Source organism: Sus scrofa, chromosome 6 (assembly GCF_000003025.6).
Source record: "Sus scrofa isolate TJ Tabasco breed Duroc chromosome 6, Sscrofa11.1, whole genome shotgun sequence".
NCBI lineage: Eukaryota > Metazoa > Chordata > Mammalia > Artiodactyla > Suidae > Sus > Sus scrofa.
The window spans coordinates 54,313,355-54,337,345 of record NC_010448.4 but is presented as its reverse complement, the minus strand read 5'-3'; the positions used below and the strand labels follow the sequence as shown (position 1 = coordinate 54,337,345).

At 56.7% G+C, this 23,991-nt stretch overlaps 1 protein-coding gene across 3 annotated transcripts; it reads right to left on the bottom strand.

The window, feature by feature from the left end:
- On the bottom strand, positions 1–23,365 carry PPFIA3 (PTPRF interacting protein alpha 3). 3 transcript variants are annotated; one of them, XM_021094718.1, is made up of 31 exons: positions 22,984–23,307; positions 21,373–21,429; positions 17,519–17,773; positions 17,163–17,264; positions 16,651–16,815; positions 16,229–16,303; positions 15,669–15,743; positions 15,151–15,372; positions 13,689–13,835; positions 13,465–13,599; positions 12,431–12,514; positions 12,170–12,301; positions 11,681–11,743; positions 10,889–10,968; positions 10,165–10,309; positions 9,535–9,722; positions 7,966–8,188; positions 7,059–7,219; positions 6,799–6,926; positions 5,743–5,836; positions 5,297–5,378; positions 4,663–4,863; positions 4,219–4,281; positions 4,031–4,057; positions 2,844–3,019; positions 2,328–2,425; positions 1,948–2,123; positions 1,792–1,860; positions 1,415–1,586; positions 869–940; positions 1–784 (listed from the first exon to the last, which is right to left on the bottom strand). In XM_021094718.1, exons 3-30 carry the CDS (start codon positions 17,756–17,758, stop codon positions 882–884), a joined length of 3,582 nt encoding a protein of 1,193 aa, XP_020950377.1. In that variant the 5' UTR covers positions 17,759–17,773; positions 21,373–21,429; positions 22,984–23,307; the 3' UTR covers positions 1–784; positions 869–881. The 3 variants fall into 3 exon arrangements, with proteins under 3 accessions (XP_020950377.1, XP_005664760.1, XP_013854075.1); XM_005664703.3 differs by lacking the exon at positions 21,373–21,429 and having other exon boundaries at positions 22,984–23,365; XM_013998621.2 differs by lacking the exons at positions 4,031–4,057; positions 21,373–21,429; positions 22,984–23,307 and having other exon boundaries at positions 6–784; positions 17,519–18,574.

The following is a 23,991-nucleotide window of genomic DNA, read 5'->3' as shown; positions in this document are numbered from 1 at the left end:
TTTTTGAAATAGTTCTCTTTACCCGTGATCACTGAGTGACGCTTGGGGCAGGGAGGCCGATCAAGAGTCGGGGGCGAGGGCTCCCCCACGGTCCTTCCTCCCCCGTGCCACGTCGCCCAGTGGCATCGTGGAAAGAGGATTCTCCCATGCAAACCCCGGAGCCGGAGCGGAACGGGGAGCGCAGTTCGGCACCCCCCACCCCCGGGGCACGGACACGGCCACAGCACGGGGGGTGGGGAAGGGCCTCCGGGACACGAGACACTGGGAGAGGGAACCCCGCCCGCAGCTGACCCCAGGCACCGGCGACTGGAAGCGGCGGGGCAGGGCTGAGTGGCACAAGGGACGAGGCTTTTAGCAGCGAGTCCCCCCTCCTCTCCTTTCGGATGAAGAAGGAAGACTTGGGCCCCGCGACCCGGAAGAAGGGGGGGCAGCCTCTCCACGCATGCGGCCTGGGAGGGAAGCCCCGCCCCCTTCCCGCGGGGAAAGGGCACCCGTCTCCCACTGGAAACTGATCAATAAATTACAAAGTAGAGGAAAGGGAGGCGGAAGTTTGGGGCGGGACTTCTTCCTGCCCTTTTCTTTCCCCCTCCCAGTCCAGTGCATGTGGTTTGGTCCAGGCCCAGTCCATTTGTGAGGCGGGGACGCGCACTCCCCGCTTATCTGTACAGAAGGTCCAGTCCGCGGCGCGAGCTCCCCCGCAGGCTCTCTCCTGGCGAGACCAGACTCTGGGCAGGAGGGGGAGCAGCCCAGCCTCAGAAAGGTTCTTCCGTCGGAGTGAGGTCACCTGCATTGACGCCAGGCGGTACGTGCAGCTGTGAAGATCCATTGTGCCGCCCCAAACCCCAAGGTTGCCCAGTACAGTCCTCACCTGGAGGCCCACACTAGCAGGAATAGGTCCGGACAGAAACGCCCTCTGCCCGGGAACTTCCAGAAGTCTGGCCTGGAGAGAAAAAGAACAGCAGCTCAGCCTGCAAAGAGCAAGTGTGTGCGCAAGTCGTGCCTGGGAAGCGCGCGCGCGCGTGCACACACACACTCACACACGCCCAGTTCCTCCCCCCAGTGTTTCTCCGATCCTTAACCGTCTGCCCTAGGATTTCGCCTCCCGAGATAACGAGGACTGCCTAGCTCCAAGCTGGTTTCCCTCCCTTCCCCACAGCCTTGGATTCCTCCAAAGTGCCCCAGGTGACACTGGAAGAATTCATTTCTTGCTCTGGAAAAGGGGTATAGGATTAATCCATTCCACCCCGGGGAGGACGCTGGCTTATTGGAGTGGTCCATTTGTCATGGGTGGGGGAGAAAGGACTAGGCCATTTCAGAACCCGGAGAGGGAGGCTTCTGGAACGTTGAGTTGGTCCATTTCCCAGCCCCAGGAAGGGGAGGGGAGGAAGGGCTGTCGCATATGGGATCCGCCCACCTTCCGGCTGCAGCTTGCGGAGAGGGAGCCCCGGCGAGCCCAGAGCCCCTGCTGCGGCCGAACGAAAGTTGGGGGGCAACATCTCAGCTGAGTCGGGGGTTACGCCTCGGAGGTCCTTCTCTCGGAACATCTTCCGCCAGGATGGGGAGCGGCTGAAGGACTTGGCGCTGTCCTAGGTAGAGGGGCCGGCAGCCGGTGAGGGACTGGGGTGGTGTTTCGACTCCACCCCTCTCAGGGTCCCGTCCCTCTCTAACCCCGCCCCTTCCCTGACACCCCCTCCAACCCTAACTGGAGGACAACGTCAAGCCCCACCCCTTCAGCTCGGAGCCTACAGGTGCCGCTGGGAGTGGAGTCTCCTATGCCACTGCAGCGCCCACCTCGTCCAGCCGCCTGTCTGTGCCCAAGGAGATGAGGTTGCTGAATTCCTTTTCCAAGAGTTGCCGGGCCTGAGGAGGAGAGGTGGAAGAGGGGTCGCAACGTGCAGTCTACGAGATGGGGATGCCCACTATGCCCCGGGCCTAGCGGCTGCTCACCTGTGCATTCTGCGTGGGGATCTGCAGCAGCAAGGCCAGGTCGGTGTAGTCGAAGGTCTCGTCCAGGGCGAGCAGTGCCCCGTGCACCCCGCTCTCCGTAAGATTCGTGGCGAATTCCTTCAAGCCCAGCCCGGACACCCAACCCATGACCCGCTCATTGGACCACACCATGACGTCTGGGGACAGAAGGGACACTCAGCCGCGCCCCTCCTGGGGGCCTGCCCTTCCAATGTATTTCATCTCTCCACCCCTCTTCCTGACCACGCCCCCATGCTGGCCCCACCCCCTTTTCCCGGCCTTCCTCCCCCTCCCCTATTTGTTAGACCTCCTCCAGCCCTGCCCCAAATCTCCTCTAGCCCTGCCTCCACTTTTCTACTCACCTCGGATCTGAGTCTGACTCTCTTCCCGCCTCCGCTCCAAGTCCTTCCGGTCATAGTTGAGCCGTTTCAGGCACATGATCCCATAATGCAAGCTCACCCTGAGCAGCAGAGACAGTGGAATCACAGAGGAGCCCTCAAGACCCCATTGCCTGCTGCTCCTATTGGGCCCCCCTATTGTCTGGGGTTTTCTGGGAGAGGTGGCAGAATTGCTCCATCGGCTCTGTCCTATTAATTGCTGACCCTCCCAAGAGTTGGCATATTTTCAGCAAGCAGCTCCTATTAGCCAAACGGTGAGCCAGCTTGGTCAACTGGCCAAGCTGTCTCAGGACTTGGACTGTTCCTAGTAGGCCATCTTATGAGTGCAAGGGGCACAGGAGTCTGGATTTCCTGAGAGTCGGCGCTAAAGGACCTAAGATAGTCCAAGGAATTCCCCAGCACTGGTCCAGTTTGCCAAAGACTCTCTAGGAATGGGGCTTCCCTCCTTGGACTGGCACCTGTTGGCCAGGCAGCCCCCACCTGTGGAAGCTGTCCACCATCTTGAGTTGGCCCCGGAGCTCCTTCTTGTTAAGGTGATCTAACATGCGGGCATCCACCAGCGACTCCATGAAGTAGCTGCGGTACTGGGGCAGCCCCAGGCTGGGCAGCCAGTCGTTTCCCACCCACTCGTGGTTCATGTCGCCATATGCCAGGATCTGGGGCCACGGGCAGGTGGGGGAGGGGTCAGGGCCTCTGACCCCTTCCCAGGGATGTATGAAAGGGTACATTCACCCCCCCATCCAAGGTTGTTCTTTCTCCATTCCATAGCAGGACAATGGCCAATCGCCGCTCAGGACAGTGGACAATCCAGAATTGTCTCTTTCTCCTTCATAACGACAGCATAGACCCTTGTCTACTGGAAAGTGTGGTCCTTGGACCCACAGCATCACTATCTCTTGGGAACTTGCTGGAATTGCAGGATCTCAATTCTAGCTACTCAATTCTAGGCTACTGAATCGAAAATTCTGTATTCTCACAGGATTCTCAGGTGCTCTGAGATGCATGTTAAAGTTTAAGAAGCACTAGTCTAGCATTGTCCCAACTCGGAACAGTGGATCCACCCAACACCACTACTCCAAGTCAGGACAACGGATTCTTCCAACAGAGCTCTCTCCCCAACAAAGGATAGCGTGGCTATCCACCACTCTGCACTGTCCCGAAAATACTAGGCTAATTGTCTACCTGACCCAGGACGATATTCTGGGTCAACACTAAGCCCTTTACGCCTCTAAACATAAGGAAATAACCCAGACCCTCCCCTAATGGAAACAAAGACCCGACGTAGCTCTTCTACCTCAGGTTAGTTCACACCTCTCCCCTCTTGAGAACAAAATGTAGCTCCTTTTCCCCAACTTCTCAGCCTGACGGGCCGTCCCCTCCCCAAATGCTTTCTCTTTTGCCCAGAGCCTGAAACAGCCCCTGGAGCCCCGCAACCCACCATAATGGAATGACCCGTGCACCACTATCAATGGAGCAGTCGGGCTTCTGCACCGACCCCATGAAGCCACAAGGACAGGCCAGAGCGGAGCTCCGCGCAGCCCTCCCCCCGCCCCGCGGTGGTGATGGAATAATCCGGCGAGGGTGGGGGCGGGGCTCGGAGAAGGAGGGGCGTCCATGCAGCGTGCACAGCCTGTTCATGCGCCCACGCCCCGCCCCGCGCCCCCTACCTGCTCCCAGCTGATCTCCTTGGTCTCCTGACCAGTTAGTGGGAAGAGGGGAGAGAAGGGGTGGGTTAAGGAGCAGGCGGAGGAGGGTGGGAGGGACGAACAGACGGACAGACAGCCACAGACTCCCTCCCACTCCTCCCGAGGGAAAGTTAGTGCCACCCCCAGGGCCGCCGGCAGGGGGCACTCACAGGCTTGGTCGTCGCCGTCAGGGACTCCATCTCTTCGTGTGTCATCCACACGTTCCCTGTGGACTGAAGGGCGAGGGGTGTTAGGGAGATTGAGAGAGGGCTTCTGGACCAGAGAGGGGAAGGAGGTCGTGCTCCTGGAGGAGACGAATCAGGCCTGGGAACACATACATTTCTATGCGGAATAAAATGATAAAATATTAAAAGGCAGTAAATGCCATGGGAAATAAGGATGGAGAAGAGTCTGCCTCCTGCGTAAGAAAGACTGAGGGTTGGGAATAGAGGGGAGGCAAGGAGACCCCACTGCAGGGATTATCCAGTTAAGAGACTGCGGAGCTGGGTCGACCAGATGGACCTGGAGGTGAGCAGGCCCATGATTGGCTATTCTGAGGACAGTAGGCGGAGCCCTGGGGCAGAAAGGGCTGCGATTGGCTCCTGGACACTCACCGTGCGGGAGGAGGCAGGAGCGGAGGGTGAGGTGAGTGAGACCATCTCCTGGATGGCGAGGCGCAGCTTGAGCCGGTGCAGTGGGTTGCTGATGCCGATCTCACGCTGGATCTCCGTGTCTGACAGGTTGGCCATGATGGCACCACTCTTGACATTGGCCCGGCAGGCAGCCACATACCACGCAGGCATGCCTACCCAGAGCTGGACCAGAGAGAGGCAGAGATGAGGGGAGACACACAGAGGTGCGAGAGAGATGGGGAGTGAACGGAGCAAAAGACATTGAGAGAGGGACATGGGGAGACCCAAAAGAAGGGGAATAAAAAAAAAAACAAAAAACACACACAGAGATGGGAAGAGAGGCAGAAAAATAGAGACGGAGGATCCCAGAGAGAAACATGGGAAAACACGAAGAGACAGCGACATCAGGACCGAGGTGGACAATGGCCAGAAAGACACGGGCGAGGGGAGAAGGGAAAAGAGCAACGGGAGGATGGACAAGAAGCCTGACCCCTCCGGGGACCTTACCCTCCCCCTCCCCCACCTCTGGGGTGTTTGGCGGGTTCCATCATCCCTAATGGTGTCATCCTCAAAAGGGCGGGGGCTCAACAGTCAGGATGGTTCTGGGCTTCAGTACCTCCAGCCAGGAGACCACAGTGGGCCCATCCCAGGCAGCAAAAGGCAGGCCCTGGCGGCAGGCCTCTTCCAGAAGTTCATGCCTGGGGAAAGGGGGCCAGGGCAGGAGCTCTCAGGGGTAGAGACACCCAGCCCTCTTGGGTGGCCCCCTTTAGCAACCCCCCCCACACACACAAAGGCACTTTATGAATGTAGAAAACATAGCAAAAGGTTCAAAAAAATTACACAGGAACCTCTGAGATCCTCCCCGCTCCCCGCACCAATCAAGAGAAAAGAGAAAAAAAGGAAGAAGAAAGAAGGAAAGCTCTAGGAGTTCCCAAGTTGCCAAGCAAGTTGAGGAGCCCAGACTCTCTCCCCATCCCGGAATTTTCTTCTCACATATGAGCACCAACCCTCCACACACACACACACACACACACACACACACACACACTCACACTCACTCACTTCCTCTTGTTCCTTCGATCCTTGTCTCCTGGGCCTGTCAGCTTGGCTAGTCCCAGAGGATCAGCTGCCAAGGTCTCATCTGAGGGCGTTCCAGCTGGAGGCAGGGAGGAGCCAAAATTTGGAGAGTCCAAAGGGGAGTCAGAATCTTTGATGCCAGGGGTGGGGGAGGGAGGGAGGATGCCAGGGAAGCAGAGGCCTGGAGGGATTCGCAGATGAGGCCACACGGAGGGGATGATAAAACAGACAAGGACCAATGACACCTCCTGGGCAAGGAATTGGAGAAACCCCCAAAATGGGGCTGGGTTCACTGGGCTGGCCTTGGTAAGCTGGCCATGGTGTGCTGGTAGACGACGACTGGCTCCCTGGGGAAGCAGGGAGCATTTCCTGATTTGTAGCATTTGCCAATTTCCGTGGTGTAAATTACCCCACCAATATCAAGCTACCAATGGGATGTCAAAGCAGCTGATAAAATGCCTAAAAATATAACTAACTTGGATTTCACAAGCCAGACAAGCAGGCGCTAGGAATATCGGGGGCCCTGTCTTTAGGATGCTCCTCCCTCTCTATTTTAAAAAAAAATAGGGAGTTCCCATTGTGGCTCAGCAATTAATGAATCTGACTAGCATCCATGAGGATGTAGGTTTGATCCTTGGCCTCACTCAGTGGGTTAAGGATCTGGCACAGACATGGGCTGTGGTGTAGGTGGCAGACGCGGCTTGGATCCAGCGTTGCTGTGGCTGTGGTGTAGGCTGGCAGCTGTAGCTCTGATTGGACCCCTAGCCTGGGAACCTCCATATGCTGTGGGTGTGGCACTAAAAAAATTTTTTTTTAATTAGGTAAATGAAATAAATTCCTTTGCCCACCAGTCACTCAGGCAGGCTTCAGTGTGCTGTCTCCTTGTCCCTTCTCCTCCCCTCTGCCTCGGCTGGCCGAGGTGCTAAATGAATTACCAAACTTTGAATGACGACAGGAAGGAAAGTTAAGTGAATATGTAGAGAGGAAGGAAGGAAGGATTAAAGGCAGCAGGGTAAGGGGCGAGGGAACCAGGGTACTCACCCAGAGAAGAGCTGTCCCGACCTGGTGGCCCCATTCGTCCTTTCTCCTTCTTGCCAAAGAGGCGTCCTATGGACGACTTGATGCTCTTCTTCTTGGGAGCTTTGTGCAGGGAATCCGGGGTGCCCTCACTGGGTGAGCAGGACAGAGTGATGGTAGATCCCATCTGAGATGCCACCACCTCTCATCCCAAGTCTTTTGTCTGCTCCCATCTCATCCTCTCAAGCAAGCGCCTCCCTTTCCCACCCCTTGTCCTTACTGACCCCCGTGAGGGCCCTCCGTCTTCCAGGGACCCCGCCTGCAGCGCCAAGGCCTGGGTCATTCTCTCAAGCCGGGCAGAGCGGGGAGTGGGAGGGGGGGTGTCTCCTGGGATTGCTGGTCCCTCCCCTCGTGGAGCCCCAGCGTCCTCCTTGGGGACATGATTCTGGAGACAGAGAGGCACAGGTGCTAGATTGAGTTTGAGGGGTCACGTGGGCAGTTCCTCCCTGGCTGCCATGTCTACTAGGTGTCTGGGATGCCCCTGATTTGAAGCATCCAACCAGGGATCAAACCCATGCCACAGCAGTGACGCAAACCATTGCAGTGACAATGCTGGATCCTTAACCCCCTGTGCCACACGAGAACTCCTGGAGTACCGCTTCTAAGGGTAGCCTAGATTAAGTGGGGGTGGGGTGTGGAACTATAAAGGCGATAAGAGCATCCCCCAGAGCTTGGCAAGCCCATATTTATAGCATCTTAGCTTCAAGCGTCAAGAGCGGGATCTTCTCAGCCTTGAGGAAAGTTAATGAGTTACCGGTTCTGAAAGTAGGAAAGCTGGGTTTAGGGCAATGAAATGGGGCGTAGAGCTCTTGTCCCCTCCACAAAGGTCAAGGCAAAGGACCTAACACTGGTTCTCGAATGTACATTTAGTCACAGAAGCACTTAAATCCTATGCGGAAACTTAATATATAAAACAGGTAAAAGTAAATCAGATCTGATTAAAACACAAGTTAGGGTTCCGGAACCCAGGGGCTCAGCCTCCCCTTTTCCCTCTGCATTGGAACTTTCAGGGAAGGCTAAGACTACTTTTGGACACCGTGGGCGAGGCTGTCACTGCAGCTGTTGGTCAGGGAGCCCTGTTTGTGACCCCCCACCGCCACCACCACCAGGCTGAGGAGACTTGATACTCACAGCTTTGTCAGCGCCCTCCCGGGCAGGGCTAGGGGGGGCCAGACGGGGTGTTGAGTGGCCTGAGCTGGGAGGGGAGGGGCTGGCGAGGGTAGAGGTGGTGAGGGAGGGGGGCAGTGAGCAGCTACTGCGGTAGCGGCCCAGGGAGTCCAGGCCAGAACCCGACACCCGGCTCTCCAGCTCCTCTGCCCTTTGTTCTGTTGTCTCCTTCTCCTCTTGAATTAGTCTGAGGAGGGAAAGGAGGTGAGGGGGTGAGGGGACTGAGGCAGACAACGGGAGAGGGAGCCTGGGGATCCCAATGGGTCAGGAAGGCTTGATGGAGCAAAAGTAATTCTGGGGAAGGCACAGCGAGTTCAGAGGGCCTTGGTGGATCCATGATGGCCTTCCAGCTCCAAAGGGAGTCAAAGGGTCATGGGAGACGCAGGAGGCAATGGGGAGATTAGGATGACGTAATCGGGGTCTGCATCAGGGGAACCCTGAGGACAACCAAGGGGACCTGGAAAATCCTAAATGGATTACTGTGGGCAAGAGGTCACGTTCTGAAGAGGACAGCAAGAGCAGGGTCATAACAAGAGCACGGTGAGATCCGAGACTCTCAGGTCAAGGTTAGGCTCTGGGAAAGTCACAAAGTCAGATGGCCAGTCAATGCCTCAAGTCACAGTGAGTTTGAATGGAAGATGGTTGTCATGTTGATATATTTGCTGGGGCCCTTAGAAAGGGTGTTATTAGATAATTGCTAAATAGGGTGATGGCTGGGGACTCAGGTAGACTTTATGTGATGGAGAATTCTTAAACTGAGAATTTGTGTATCTAAATTAGAATTACATAAGATGGAATTCTTATATCTAAATTGAGGATTCTTGTTATATGAGGTTCTTAGATAGCAAGAGAAATTCTTTTTTTTTTTTTTTTTTTTTTTACTTTTAGGGCCACACCCGTGGCATATGGAGGTTCCCAGGCTGGGGGTCAAATCGGATCTAGAGCCGCCGGCCTACACTGCAGCCACAGCAATGCAAGATCTGAGCCGCATCTGTGACCTACACCACAGCTCATGGCAACGCCAGACCCTTAACCCACTGAGCGAGGCCAGGGATAGAAGCTGCAACCTCATGGTTACTAGTCAGATTCATTTCTGCTGTGCCACAACGGGAACTCCTCATGGGAAATTCTTGGTATCTAAAGTTGAGATGCTCAGGGTGTTTTGGATTGGGGACCTTGTGTTGTGTTGAGATTTTTAGGGTAAGGGGAGTGTCTGGATCCTGGTTACAGGATGCCGTGAAATCCACGATCCAAGGTTCTTGATGTATCGGATTGTGGCTTTTGCTATTTGGGGATGCAGCCTTGGGTGTGTTGGGAAATTGTGAATACTGCCTGAGGGGTATATAATATCTATAGCACATAGCAGACATCTGAGTATTTCCTCAGGGATTCCTGGATAGCGGAGGGAGTGCTGGGCTGGGAGAATTCCCTGAGGATGGGAGGAGAGGAATTGGGCTTCAGCTCAGGCTCCAGAGCCAGAGGGGCTGTGGGCTCAGCTCAGGCGGGGTGGAGCAGAACGGGGCCAGTGCTCACTTGATCTCCTTGTTGATGGCCTCCAGCTGCTCCTGAAGCATGATGGCCAGCGTCTGCACATCGGCCTGACCACTGGGGGAGAGCAGCTCAGCTCCAAACATCCCCTCTGCCTCCTCTTCATCGGAGCCATCCAGCTCCCCAGGGAACGGAGGCGGCATGGGCCCCGCGGGGGCAGAACGCTCCCACTCCTGTCTCTGTGTGGGGACAGAGAGAGGCCGGGTGGACAGGGGTCCACCCGCTATGGCTATGCCCAAGTCCCCTGACACGGACAGCCCCCCACACTCTTCCCAGACCAGCTTTCTCTCTCGATGGCTCCCTGTTCTGCACCGCCCGTGACCCCGCCCCCTCCCAGGATGCTACACCCTGGGGCTGTTCCCCCAAACCCAACCCTCTGCCCACCCCATCATTCCTCTGGAGTTCTCACCAGGCGGCAGGATGTCCCCGTGAAGAGATATGAGGCAAGTGGCGATGACGGAGTTGTGGAAGAAGGAGAGAAGACAGTGTGAGGCTAGGGGACCCTGCTTCTCGATTCAGTCCCCTCCCAGAACCCTGCGTATAGAGCCCCATCCCCCCTTCCCGCGCTTCTCTCTCAAGCCCTGCTCAGTCCCAGCCCCAGAAGCGGCTGCTGACCTTAGAGGGCTCGTCCTTGACCCCCGACCAGCGGCCCCTCTTGGTTGCCCGGCCACTGCCAGCCCCATAGGGGTCCAGGTGGGCGCCAGAAGGCAGTGTGGGCGCCTGAGAGTAACGGAGCTCCAGGGCACTGCCAGGGAGAGACCTGCAGGCATGGAGAGGGCCATCCGAGACCAAGGGGTCAGGAAAAAGAAACAGAGCACCGGTCACGGAGGAGAGCTTGAGGACAGGGGACCCGGGGGAAGGATCTGAAGTCAAAGTCGGAAAAAGGGTCTGGGGTCAGGAGTCATGAAGGCAGCGGTCAAAAATAAAAGGGATGATGGAGTTCCCATCGTGGCGCAGTGGTTAAGGAATCCGACTAGGAACCATGAGGTTGCGGGTTCGAACCCTGGCCTCGCTCAGTGGGTTAAGGATCCGGCGTTGCCATGAGCTGTGGTGTAGGTTGCAGACGCGGCTCGGATCCCGCGTTGCTGTGGCTGTGGTGTAGGCCGGCGGCTACAGCTCCGATTTGACCCCTAGCCTGGGAACCTCCACATGCCGCGGGTGCGGCCCTAGAAAAGGCAAAAAGACAATAAATAAATAAATACATACATACATACATACATACATACATACATAAAAGGGATGAGTGGAAGTCTCGGGACAAGGAGTGGGGGTGGGAGAGACTTGGGGTCAGATGGGATGAGCTTGGCCAAGGGGGCTCCCTGAGCAGAGGTATTGTCACCTGGAATAGGAGGATGGTGGCCTCCCCCGCAGCTGGTCAATCTCCATCTGCATCCGCTCCATCTCTGCCAAGAGCTGCTCCTGCGGGGAGGAGGGGGAAGAGGCGGGGTCAGAACCTGCCCCTCCCACGATGATCAGCCCCTCCCAGCTAGGCCGGTTCTAACCCCAGCGACACCTGCTCCAGGGGCCAGGTCTTCATCCTCCCAGCACCCTCCCCCAGGCCTCTTCCTACCTTTTTTTTTTTTTTTCTTTTTTTCCTGCCTTTTCTAGGGCCGCACCTGCAGCATGTGGAGGTTCCCAGGCTAGGGATCTAATCAGAACTGTAGGCACCGGCCTACACCACCGCCACAGCAACGCGGGATCCGAGCCATTGGTCTGCGACCTACACCACAGCTCACGCCAACACCGGATCCTTAACCCGCTGAGCAAGGCCAGGGATCAAACTGGCAAGATCATGGCTACTACTCAGACTCGTTTCCGCCATGCCAAGACAGGAACTCCTATTTTGTTTTTTGTTTGTTCGTTTTTTGTTTTTCTTTTTTTTGGTCTTTTTAGGTCCACACCTGCAGAATATGGAAGTTCCCAGGCTAGGGGCCAAATCAGAGCTGCAACTGCCAACCTACTGCCACAGCCACAGCAACACTAGATCCGAGCCACGTCTGCGACCTACACCACAGCCCACCGCAACACCTGATCCTTAACCCACTCAACAAGGCCAGGGATCGAACCCGCATCCTCATGGATCCTAGTTGGGTTCATTACCGCTGCTCCACCACGGGAACTCCCTCCCTACCTTGTTGAGCAGCAGCTCATCCTGAAGCTTCTTCATGTTGGCGATCTCCTCGCTTAGCGAGTTCTGTGGGGGACAGGGGTGCAGTGAGGGGACAGAGCCTGGAAGCAGCCTCTAGGGCACAGAGACAGGCCTGAGGGGACCCCAAGGGCAATGGAGGGGGCTGAATGGTGAGCTGGAGGGGGAGAAGATTGTGGAGCCGAAGATGAACTGGTGAGGGGGCGTCTCAGGGAGCCCAGAATTCAGCGTACTGTGTAACCTCAGAGGATCCAGAGTCTGAGGGCCAGGGAAAAGTCAAGAACTCAGGGTACGGTGGCCCCTGAATTCAGCTCCAGGGTGTTTGGACTAGAAGGAATGGTGGTCCCAGCCACAGAGCAGTCTGACAAATTCAAATTCGGGATGCTGAGACTTGGAGAGATCTCAGATAATGCTTGGGGGAAAGGCCTGGGGCCCCCAGATTCCAGCTTATGGGCGGCCTAGGATGGGGTGCACCTTCTCCTCCAGTGCCCCCATGCGCTCCTTGAGGTGAAGCTGCAGCCGTTCGTTGGACTCGCTCAGCAGCTTGTCCACCGTCTCGGACAGCCGCTTATTGTGGTCATCGTTCATCTTCTCCCGCTGCCGGGCCTGCCCAGAGGAGAGCAGGGCAGAAGGGCTCCAGCTTAAAGCTCCGCCCCTGGGCGGAGCTCCGTCCTCCCCACCCCTACCCGAAGCCCCGCCCCTCCATCTAGGCTCCTCCCCACAAGCCCCACTCACCCGCTGCAGCTCCTGGTTCTTCTCCTCCAACTGGGCCTCCAGCTGCCGCAGCCGCTCCTCAAAATTTCCGTGACGTTCCTCAGCCTAGAGGATAGAACTCTTGACTACGGGGCTTTGACCCACTGGGACCACGTCGGGCTCCAAGCCCCACCTCCTCCAAGGCTGGCTTCCAGGCCCCGCCCTGGAGCTCAGGCTCCTCCCCCACAGGACTCCTGACCCCGTACTTGCGATTCAGAGCCCTGCCCTCTTCTCCCGTCTACAGGCCCGTCCCTTTCTCGGTTCACGGTCCACCCATCCTTTCAGTCCAAACTAAAGAACACCACCCACCACCCAACGTCCAGGCCCTTCCTCCCCAGGTCACGTCCCATTCCTAGACCCCAGGCCCTGCCCTTTTCTGCAGAAACCAGGCCTCAGGGCTCCTATCGTCCAGACTCAAGGACCCGCCTCCTCCAAGCTCCACCCCCTGACCCCAGAGACTGAAGATCCAGCCCCAGGCTTCCCCTCACCACGTTTCTTTGAGTTTGTTACTTTTTTTTTTTTTTTTTGTCTTTTTGTCTTTTTGCCATTTCTAGGGCTGCTCCCGCGGATATGGAGGTTTCCAGGCTAGGGGTCGAATCGGAGCTGTAGCCCCGGCCTACACCACAACCACGGCAACGCGGGATCCAAGCTGTCTGCAACCCACACCACAGCTCTCAGCAACGCCAGATCCTCAACCCACGAGCAAGGCCGGGGATCGAACCCGCAACTTCATGGTTCCTAGTCGGATTCGTTAACCACTGAACCACGACAGGAACTCCTGTTTTTTACTCTTTAGGGCCGCACCCGCGGCATATGGAAGTTCCCAGGCTAGGGGTCGAATAGAGCTGTAGCTGCTGGCCAACGCAGGATCTGAGCCGCGTCTGCGACCTACACCACAGCTCACAGCAACATCAGATCCTTAACCTACTGAGCGAGGCCAGGGATGGAACCCTCAACCTCATGGTTCCTAGTCGGATTTGCTTCCGCTGCGCCACGACAGGAACTCCTCCCCTTACCTTGTTGAGCGCAGCCACACGCTGGGCCAGCTGAGCCTCTATCTCGGGCAAGGTCTCCGCCTTCTGCAGCGTCTGCTGCAGCTTCTGCTTGGCATCGTCCAGCCACTCTGCCAACTGACGGCTCTTCTCTTCACTCTGGGGGACACAGACAGGGGGAGGGGAGGAGCTAGGTCACAGGGGCCACAGCCTCGCCCCCATCGCCCCTCCCCGGCTATGCCCCCCACCTGCCGGTACAGGGACTCCTTGCTGGCCAACTCATTCTCCAACTTGTCGTTGGCATCATGCAGAGATGTGGCCTCGCGCTGGGCACTCAGATAGCGCTTCTCCAGCGTCGTGATTCGCTCCTCCATATCCTCTCGCTGCGCCAGCGCCTGCAGAGGTGATACAGGACCACGTGGACTCCAGCTCCCAGAAGGCCCTGAGGGTAGTAGCCCTGGCTTAGAAGCCTGGTTCAGGCACCCCAGGGTATCCTGGGAAATGAAGTCCCCTGTCCTCTGGGCGTCAGAATGATGGAACCGCATCTGCCAAGAACTCCCAGGAATAGCCAACCTGATAGTTAAAATGGTGATACAACCCCTCCCATAAGCTTCTGGGGCAGTACTGGCTTAGACCCTCCTCATATGGATGACCTAAGACCCATGGAATGGAAAGTCTCCACTCTTCTTGTCCCACTTGCCTCACAAATCCAGGCCATAGATTTTTTAGCAACTTCTGGCATGGCTCAGATTTAGAATCACAGAGCATGTGCCCTAGGGCCTCATAGGAAACAAAGGTCCCTTCCATCTGGGAGGAAACATCTCCTAAGAGCCCCAAGGGTAGCACAGGCCTAAGCTACCAGAGAAGGTGCTCCAGGGTCTCATGGGTGATGGACTCCTGTCTGGGAGCCCGCGTGCTGAGACCACACTCCCAAGAGGCCCTGGGGCCATCCCCACTTAAAATCCCAGGTAAAAGCCCCAGTGGATGATGAAAACGAAAATGCTCATTCTTCTTTCTCATCCAATGCCTTCAAGAATCCATGCCCTATATTTCCTAGCAGGTCCTTGAGTGGGGGAGTTAAGATCAAGGAGCCTCAGCCAGGATGGGGCGAAATTCAGACAATTAAGAAGTGCAAGAGGAGAGCTCCTGTTGTGACTCAGAGGATATGAATCTGACAGTATCCATGAGGATGAAGGTTTGATCCCTGGCCTCGGTCAGTGAGTTAAAGATCTGGCATTGGCATGTAGGTCACAGATGCAGCTTGGATCCAGCATGACCTTGGCTGTGGCTATGGCTGGAAGCTGTAGCTCTGATTCGACCCCTAGCCTGGGAACGTCCATATGCCACAGGTACAGTCCTAAAAAAGCACACACACAAACAAAACAAAACAAAACAAAAAAAAACCAAAAAACAAAAAACAAACAAACGAAAAAACAAACAAAATGTGCAAGAGAATTTCCCAGTGAAAATGTAATAACTATGACCAGTTACTGGGCATGCCTACCATGTATGTGCCATGTGCCAACCCTTGGACAAGTCATAAATCCCATTTTACAGGTGAGAAAACTGAGGCTCAGAGAGGAGAAGAATCCATACAGCCTGGGGACTGAATCCAGGTTCATGAGCTCTGTGACTATGGGCAAAGGGGGACAGGGGGGGTTAGGGGAAGGGGAGGGACAGAGGGCAGCCCACCAGGGGCTCCGGCCTCACCTCCTTGAGGTCGCGCTGGAGCTTGGCGTTAGCTTCCTCGGCCTTACCCAGCTCCCGGTGGGCGGTGCCCAGCTCCTCCTCCAGCTGACTCATCTGGCGGCACAACACCGCCAGGCGTTCCCGCAGCTGGCACACCTCTGCTCGCTGCCGCTCCAGCGCCTCCTCCAGCTCCGCTGTGCGCCGGTTCGAATCCCCGCCAGGACCCAGGCCATTGGCAAGGGTCTGGAATGGGGACAGTGAGGGAGGAAGGGGCAGAACTCAGAGTGTCGAACACAGAGATCGAAAGGGAATGCAAGGAGAACACATCTGTGAGGGGGCATCAAAGATCAGTAAAGGCCACGGAGGTCACAAAGGTTAGTAGCTGACTTGAATCAGAGGTCAAAGGCCAGGCAGGGTCTTAGGGCTTCAGATGTCCTAGGATCAGTGAGAATCCTACCAAACATTAAAAGGGCCATCACCAAGTCACAGGAACGGGGACCAATGAAGGGCAAGAGGAGAGAAAGACTTCCACCTCTTACCTGTCCGTCTCCATCCTTGCCCGGCTCCTCCAGCCCCGACCGGCGCCTAGACAGCTGCTCCCGAAGACTCAGAGTCTGGCAACGGGAAAGAGATATCAGGGTAAAGGGGGCCCTAGAACCCCCGTTCTACTTCCCACTGGCTCTGGTTCTGCTGGGGCCACCTCCATCCCACAGTCTGCCCTTAGACCCTGTGCCCACTTTTTATCTCTCCTTAGCGGTTCGCCAAGGAGCAAACTCACCGTTATTCTTAACCTCAGCCTCCTCCTGGAGGTGTCTCTTTAGCCCTGACCTTCCCCACCCACCATTTCCTCCGCTGTCAATTCTGTCTCTTAGCCCCAGCCCTGCTTTATTCCTGAGTCTTGCAGCCAAGGGGCAGTACCCCCCCTTAGTCCTGCCCAGTGAGTGCCTCCTTGGCAACCTCACTGGTTCTCTCCATAGTCCAACCCGGCTGGTCATCCGCCCTAGTCCTGTCCCTAACAGATTCTGGGACCTCCCCCCCCAATCAGCTCCACCCCATTGGTAGTTCTTTAGTCCCGCCTCCTTCTTGGCCACGCCCCCACCTCTTGATTACTCAGCTCCAACTCCTCCTCTAGCACTGCCACTCTCTCCAGGGCCATTCGCAGCCGCTCCCGGACCTGGGGATGGGGGCAAGTTAGTGAGATGGAGATCAGACCCAGTTGAGAACAAGTGAAGCAGAACACCTTTGAGACGGGCCTGATAGAGCAACATCAGCACTCCGCTATTTATAACAGTATGCAGCCTCGACCAGCAACCAAGGCAGCCTCACCCACTGGAATCCCCCGTCCTAGGACATTTTATCACCTGCTCAGGTTCCAATCTGCGTAGCTGGTCTAAATCAATTACAGTCAACATTCTCCCCCTTTGGGACATCCCCAACCAATCAGAGCCAGAATTTCTGCCATTCGAGTCAGCCCTGAGCAACCACGAGTTTCTGTTCTCCAGGCTCTTCTGATTCTCATACCTTTTCATCCAGGGCCTTGTGGTGCTCGAAGAGGGATTTTAGAGCCTTGAGTACCTCCACCTCTGAAGAGACACCGCCCGGGGACTGGGCCTGGCGCTTCACCACGGTCATGCGCAGTGACCTCTCGTGCCTGGACACCAGGCACTCCAGGTGTTCCAGGAGAAGCTACAGGGATAGGGCACCGGGCCAAGGAAAAAAAGCCAAGGGAAGAGAGGCAGAGTAGAAGAGGATTCAGACAGGTGGCAAGGGCACAAGGAAGAGGAGGAGCCAAGTAACAGAATATGGAGAAAGACAGGTTAGGAAAAGAGGGATATGGATGTAGGGGCGGAGTCAAAGCAAAGAGTGGTACGGGATCGAGAACAGTTATGGAGATAGAGGAGGGGACATGGAGGGGACCCGCCAGAATGTGGGACCATGGGGACGACAGGAAGGCGAGAAGGGAAAAAGATCCGTCAGGCTGCACCACCCGGGCCCCGCCCACCATACTTAGGCCCCGCCCCCAAGGCCCTCACCCGCGTGTTGTTGCGCTCCGCTTTCAGCTCTGCAATTTCTTCTTCCCGTTCCAGTAGCTGCTCCCGACATAAGTTCAGCTCCTTTGTCAGAGCTGCAAACTCCTGTTCAGATATGAGCAGGATTGGGACCATCAGGTCAGTTTTTTCCCCATCTCCCTCATTCCATAGGACTGGGAAGTCTGGAGGCCCCGCCCCTACCAAGCCACGCCCCTTTAGTGACTCAGGTCCCGCCCATCACCGACCGGCAACTCCCCCCTCTACAAGCGCCAAGTCCCGCCCCTTCCGGACGGCCCTCCCCGAGCCTTCGCGGGTCAGGGCCCTGCCTCCCGCAGGCCCCGCCCAGGCCCCGCCCAGACCTGGGGCAGCGCGATGCTGAGCTGGCGCTGCAGCGAGTCCTTCTCGTGGCCCAGCTCGCGCAGCCGCAGCTGCGCGGTAGCCAGCCCGTCCTGCGCCTCGCGCAGCGTCTCCAGCAGGCGCTCGCGCTCCGTGAGCATCGTGACCATGAGGCGCTCCAGCTCGCCGCCCGCCTCGTCCGGGCCCAGCGCCGAGCCCCGCCGGCCATCCTCGCTGATGGTGGGCATCACCTCGCACATCATGGCGGCGGTGCTGGCCTGCGGGCACGGGGAGGGGGCAGGGAACCGAGAGCGGCCTCGTCAAGGCGCAGGCAGGATACTACCTAGTGAAAACTGAGGCAGGACAACCCCAGCACTCAGAAGACACTGAGGCCCATGATCCAGTCCGATCATGGCACAGGAGAAACTGAAACCCATTGCTCTCAGGAAACCAGGCCCGGTCACCCGGGTGAGTGCATCTGGGGGGACCAAGGTCAGACTCCATCAGGCACTGGCAGCATATCTGGGCCCAGCCTAGTCAGAGAACCCGAAGCCAGGTGACCCATTGCCTGAGGAGATGTGGACAATTCAGCCTGCTTATTCTGGCCCTGCTAAGCATCCCCCTCAACCCGCTGCGTGAGTGAGACCACTCAGGCCCAGGAGAGAACCAGGCCTTCGCGAGGCCACAAAACCAGGGTCACAGAATTAGGTCACTGATACATAGTTAGCTTTATAAAGCCCAACTCCTGCCTCCTTCAACTTCCCGGATATCTAGAAATCTGGACACCAGCTGCAGGAGAATCTAAGGACCTACTCCATTTCTCTCTCTCTCTCTCTTTTTTTTTCCTTTTTCTTTTTAGGGCAGCACGAGGCATTTGGAAGTTCCCAGGCTAGGGGTTCAATTGGAGCTATAGCTGCTGGGCTACACCACAGTCACAGCAACGCCAAATCTGAGCCACATCTGTGACTTATGCTGCAGCTTGTGACAACGCCAGATCCTTAACCCACTGAGCGAGGCCAGGGATTGAACCCGCGTCCTCATGGATATTAGTCAGGCTCTTAACCCGCTGAGCCACAATGGAACCCCACTCCAAGCAGGGGAAAAAAAATGGAGGGGGTCCTGCAAGCCATCTATCTCCACTACAAAGGAGCCCAAGATCCAGTTCCCTTTCCCCCAGGTCACAGGAGTCTAGGTCCCCCTGTCCCTTCCCTCCCCCGGACCAAGGTGTCTGAGCCTCCGGCTTCCCCCTCCTCCATCCCCCCCACATCCCCCTCCTCCCAGGACAGAAGAGTCTGGGCTTTCAGGCTACAACCTTAGACCCAGAAATTCCAGCCTTCGGATTTTTCCTCCCTCAGAACCCAGGAATCCAGGGCCCCAGGACCCAGGAGTCCGGGTGCATATGAGCTGTGGGCGGAGATGAGGCACTCCCTGACACACATCAGGTCGGACAGGTCCAGCTGGCCCTGCTGAAAGCAGGAAGGACTCTCACTCCGTTCCCCCTTTCCTTCTGTCCCTTCAGGCAGAGGCATAACCGGTTCTGAGAGTGGATAATTCCCAGCCCCACCCAATATTCGGACTATGTTCAAAGCCTGGGACAGGGGCCTTGGACTCCTGTGAGGAGAGGAGGGGACTGCGGGTCCTGGGACCCAGGGAAGAGGCATCTGGGGGCCTGTGCCTTAGGGTCTTTGAAGAGGTGCATCCGGGAATCTAGACACCTGAGTCCCAACTCAGAGGGCAGATTCATGAAAACATTTACAGGAGGACCAGCCAGCCTTAGGCCAAAACCCAACATGGTATCTAAAACTCAGAACCCGGAGTTCCCTTTGTGGTTCAGTAGAAACGAATCCGACTAGTAACTATGAGGTTGCGGGTTCGATCCCTGGCCTTGCTCAGCAGGTTAAGGATCCAGTGTTGCCATGAGCTGTGGTGTAGGTTGCAGATGTGGCTCAGATCCCGCGTGGCTGTGGCTGTGGTGGAGGCTGGCAGCTACAGCTCCAATTGGACCCCTAGCCTGGGAACCTCCATATGCCACGAGTGTGGCCCTAAAAAACCAAAAAATAAATAAACAAATAAATAAATAAAACGCAGAACCTACTCATTAGATGCAACACAGGATAGTTTAAGGAGGCTGTTCTAGAACTTCAAATTCACTGAGAAGGAAACAAAATTCACCAAGGCTGGGTAGAGAATCGGGAAAGCCACTGGCTTGAAGACACAGCACGGAGCACAGAAAGGACAATTACAGTGCACTTGGGGTAGGATCCACACCCAGGGCCATTTAGAGGAGCACGTTCTAGAACCCAGGACTGGAACCTTGACCTAGTCAAGAGCAATCCAATAGCTTAAAAGAGTATCAGCAGGTTAGGGATCCAGCATTTTCACTGCTATAGCTCAGGTCGCTGCTGTGGTGTAGCTTCGATCCCTGGCCTGGGAACTTCCACATGCCACCAGTGCAGCAAAAAAGAAGAAAAGTATCTGGATCATCTTGGAACCCCAAACACAGACGGGAAAATAATGATATTCAAGAAGAGGCCTAATGAAATGCATAACAAATCCACTCAGGAGACATAATCTAGGACTCAGAACCTACCAGGGTGAGGGTATAACACAGAATACAGCAGACATCACATGCATGGCTTCATTGTGTGTCTAGATAATGCTAGAGCTCAGAAGGCAGACACTATGCTCTAGAATTCAGAATATGCCCTGGGAGTTCCTGTCGTGGCGCAATGGTTAACGAATCCGACTAGGAACCATGAGGTCGCGGGTTCGGTCCCTGCCCTTGCTCAGTGGGTTAATGATCCGGCGTTGCTGGGAGCTGTGGTGTAGGTTGCAGATGCGGCTCAGATCCCGCATTGCTGTGGCTCTGGCGTAGGCCGGTGGCTATAGCTCCGATTGGACCCCTAGCCTGGGAACCTCCATATGCCGCGGGAGCGGCCCAAGAAATAGCAACAACAACAACAACAAAAGACAAAAAGACAAAAAAAAAAAAAAAAAGAATATGCCCTGGAGGCAAAAAAAACCTAGAAAGTAGCAAGGAGTTTGCCTGGAATTTAGAATTGCCTGGGGGAAGATGCAGAAGGATGCATTCTGGGAACAGAGAATTTACTGGCATAAGGAGTGAGCTGGCAAAGGAGATGGGGGTGGGGATGTTCTAGAAATGAGGACGTTTCTAGGCTGAAAACTCCAGAAAAGGAAAGAGCCTAGAGCACGCTTAGAATGCTCAAGTGGCAGATGGACAAAAAACCCACGATCCATCAGGGGGACAAGTTCTAAGCCAAGGTCCCCCTAGGGCAAAAGATGGACACAGGACTTGGGACTGGAAGGGCCTAGAACGTAGACCCTATGGAAGACATAATGTATGACACTTCAATGGGGATCCTTGAGACCTAAGGCTGTAGAATCAGATGGAAGCTAAAGTAGGGAAGAGCATTCTAGAATTGATAGCACAATTTAAAGTTTAGAGCACATATATGGAACACACACATTCTAGTACTTAGAGTGCCCCTGGGAAGAGAAGGGAATCTAGAACAATGCCAAGGATGTGGCTAGAATGTAGAACACACCCAAAAGGAAATTTTGGCAGGAAATAAGAAGGACCATCTTCTAAAAAAATGGGACATGTCTGAGAGGGGGAGGATGGGGATCAGAACCTGGGTTGGGGAGTTCCCTGGTGGCCCAGTGGGCTAAGGACATGGTGTTGTCACTGCTGTGGCTGGGGTTCAATCCCTGGCGCCAGGAACTTCTACATGCCTGGGTGCAGCCAAAAAATAAAAATAAAAAGGAATTTAGCTTGGAAGCATTGTCTAGATATTTGAATCTACCTAGGAAAAGCCATACCTAGACTTGAACATCTAGCCTAGAATTTAGAACATACCTTGGTGAAGAAGGAACAGAGATGTAGACTGGGAGTGTTCTAGGCCTCAGGAAGAATCTAGAACATGAAGCATTGCCAGGGCACATGTTTAGCTGGGTATGTGGAATGGCAGACAGTTCTCGATCATGAAACAGGATGCATGTTTGGCTTGTCAGCCTGAGCATGTACATGAAGGATGGAGCATCACGCTATGAAAATGGGATGGGATCCTGGAAACATCTCAAGAGGCTGGATCTCAGGGAGAAAGGAGGGAACTCCAGGGAGCCTGGAACCTGAGATGGGGATACAGCAGGGCTTCTTCAAGGCCGCCAGAGACATCCAAGCTGTTGGCCTGACATCTGGGGCCCTAAGAGCTAAGTGGCTAGGTTCTTGCGGGGAGGACAGAGTGGGGGGAACTGGATTCTGGAATCTTTGGGGAGACAAAGGACAGGAGATAGAAGTTTGGAGCCAGAGTCCTTGTTGGAAGGGAGGGCAGGGGTAAGATGGCTTTGGTGGCAGTACAGAAGTTGGGGTCCGAACTCCTGGATTCCCCGAGGGGAGGCAGGACCAGGGACAATGTGTGTAGGTCTCCAAGGGGGAGCGAGAGAATTACATTAAGAATTGCATTCTGAGTCCCTGAAAGGGAGAGAGTCATGGCGCCTGAATCTCTAAGGGGGCAGATGCTGGGGTGCCAGGAGGCTGGATATATTTGTCTGAGGGTCTCTAAAGAGGGGAAAGGCTAGGAAACTAGATTCCTAGATCCTGAGGGGGTGAGGGCTACCAGCCGGGGGCCTTTCGCCAGAGGAGGTGAGGATTGACAGGGCTTCCAGAGCCGGGTGGGAGCTGGATCCCCGGATGCCAAGATCCCTAAGGTGGACCAGGCAGGAACATTCAGAAGCTCTGACTCCTTAAGAAGCAGTTGGGGTCTCTGAAAGCTGGGGTGCTGAGGATGGAGCTGAGATCTTAGCCAGCAGAACCCTGAGGCCCCGGCGCCCAGGTCGGGGAGGGCCCGGGTATCCCCGGGTCAAAGGCGCGGCGGGGGGGATCCCCGCGCTGCCGGCGCCCCCTCCCCCGGCGGCGGCAGCACCAAGAGATGGGGGAGGCGAGGCTGCCGAGAACGGTGACCATGGACAGCTCCAGAGCGGGCCTGTGTCCAGGGCGGCCGCCAGTCCGGCCTGGACTGAGGGACTCGGCCGGCTGTTCAAGCCGGAGGACCGGAGATGGGCAGACGGGGTGCACCAACGGGGGACTATGCGGACGCGACGGGGGGGGCGTCCGGCCCTAGCTGGGGGAGTCTGACACAGCCGCGGCCGGTGTCTGGAGCTGCCAGGTCTGGGCCGAGGAGGAGGATCTAGGTCCAGGGGGGTATCCAGGGCTGAACTGGGAAATTCAGGCTCCTGGACCCCGGAGGAGGCACAAGGCGGAAATACGCCTGGGATTCTAGGGTTCTGCTGGGGACTCTGAGAGCCGGGAGGGGCATGCCTGAGTCTCTGGGTTCGGGCTGTGATATCTGGGCTCTGAGGTCCCCGGGGATGAAGAAGGGAATCCAGGTTCTTGGGAAGGTGGGGGAAGCTCGGTGAGGGGTCCCCGGGGTGGGCGCTGCCAAGCGGGCCGGGCTGGGCTCTTACCTACCTGGTCCGCGGCGGCTGCGGGCGGAGCTGGGCTGCAGGAGGGACGTGGGGTGGGGTGGGGGACCGGGCGGGGCCCCTGGCGGCGGCCGGGGCCCGGATCTGTGGCTCCGGAGCCCTGTCTCCGCCGCTCGCGCGGGCTCCGCGTCTCTTGCTCCGGCTTAGGCGCTGGGGACCCCTCTCCCCTTCACGGTCTCGCAACCCTCTACCCCCTAAAACAGCCCCCTGCCCCTGTCACCGTTCAGCCTCCCCCGCGAGGCCGCAGCCGCCAGATCCAGGGGCGCTCACCAGCGCCCCCCAAATCCCACCTTCCCCCGCCAAAAAATTCCTCCTCCCTCCTCCCCCAACCAGCTCCCAGGCGGTCATGGCCCCTTTAACAGGAGACTGACAGACGGCGCCGAATGGCCAATGAGAGGAGGTGTTGGCGCCGGCCGGCGGTTAAACCCCGCCTCCACACTGGCTGGGCGGGGCCGCGCGGGCGGTGAGCGGGAGGCGGAACTCAAGGCGCGTGGGCCAATAGGCACGCGGCGTGAGGCGGCTGGGGCGGGAGGCGGAGCCCGGCAGGGGGATGATGTCACCTGGAGCGAGTGGCGCGCGGCGTGGAATACGAGTCGCGACCCTGGATTCCGGCTCTGGCGCTCGCCGGTCCTTACCCCGCACGGGACAGGAGGGTTGGGCGGGCGGCGAGGTGGGAGTAAAGGATGGGTTTTAAGGCGCAGGAGGCTCCCGGAGACACGCGTTTGGGTTGGAAGATGGGGTGAAAGCCGGGTCGACGTGCACCTTTTTCTGCACCCCTTGCGCCCGCCTCGGGAACTGCACGTGGCATCCCCCACCCCGCCCACGCAGACGATTGTAGGGCCGGCAGGGCTCCCCCGGCGGACTAGGCTGATGGTTCGCTCCGCCCCGCCCACACCGAAGCCGCCCACTGACTCGAGCAGAGTTTTAGGACTCTTCTGTCCGACCAGTTACGGAGGAAGGGGGCTTGGCCCCTGCCCTCAGGATCTTTGAGGGG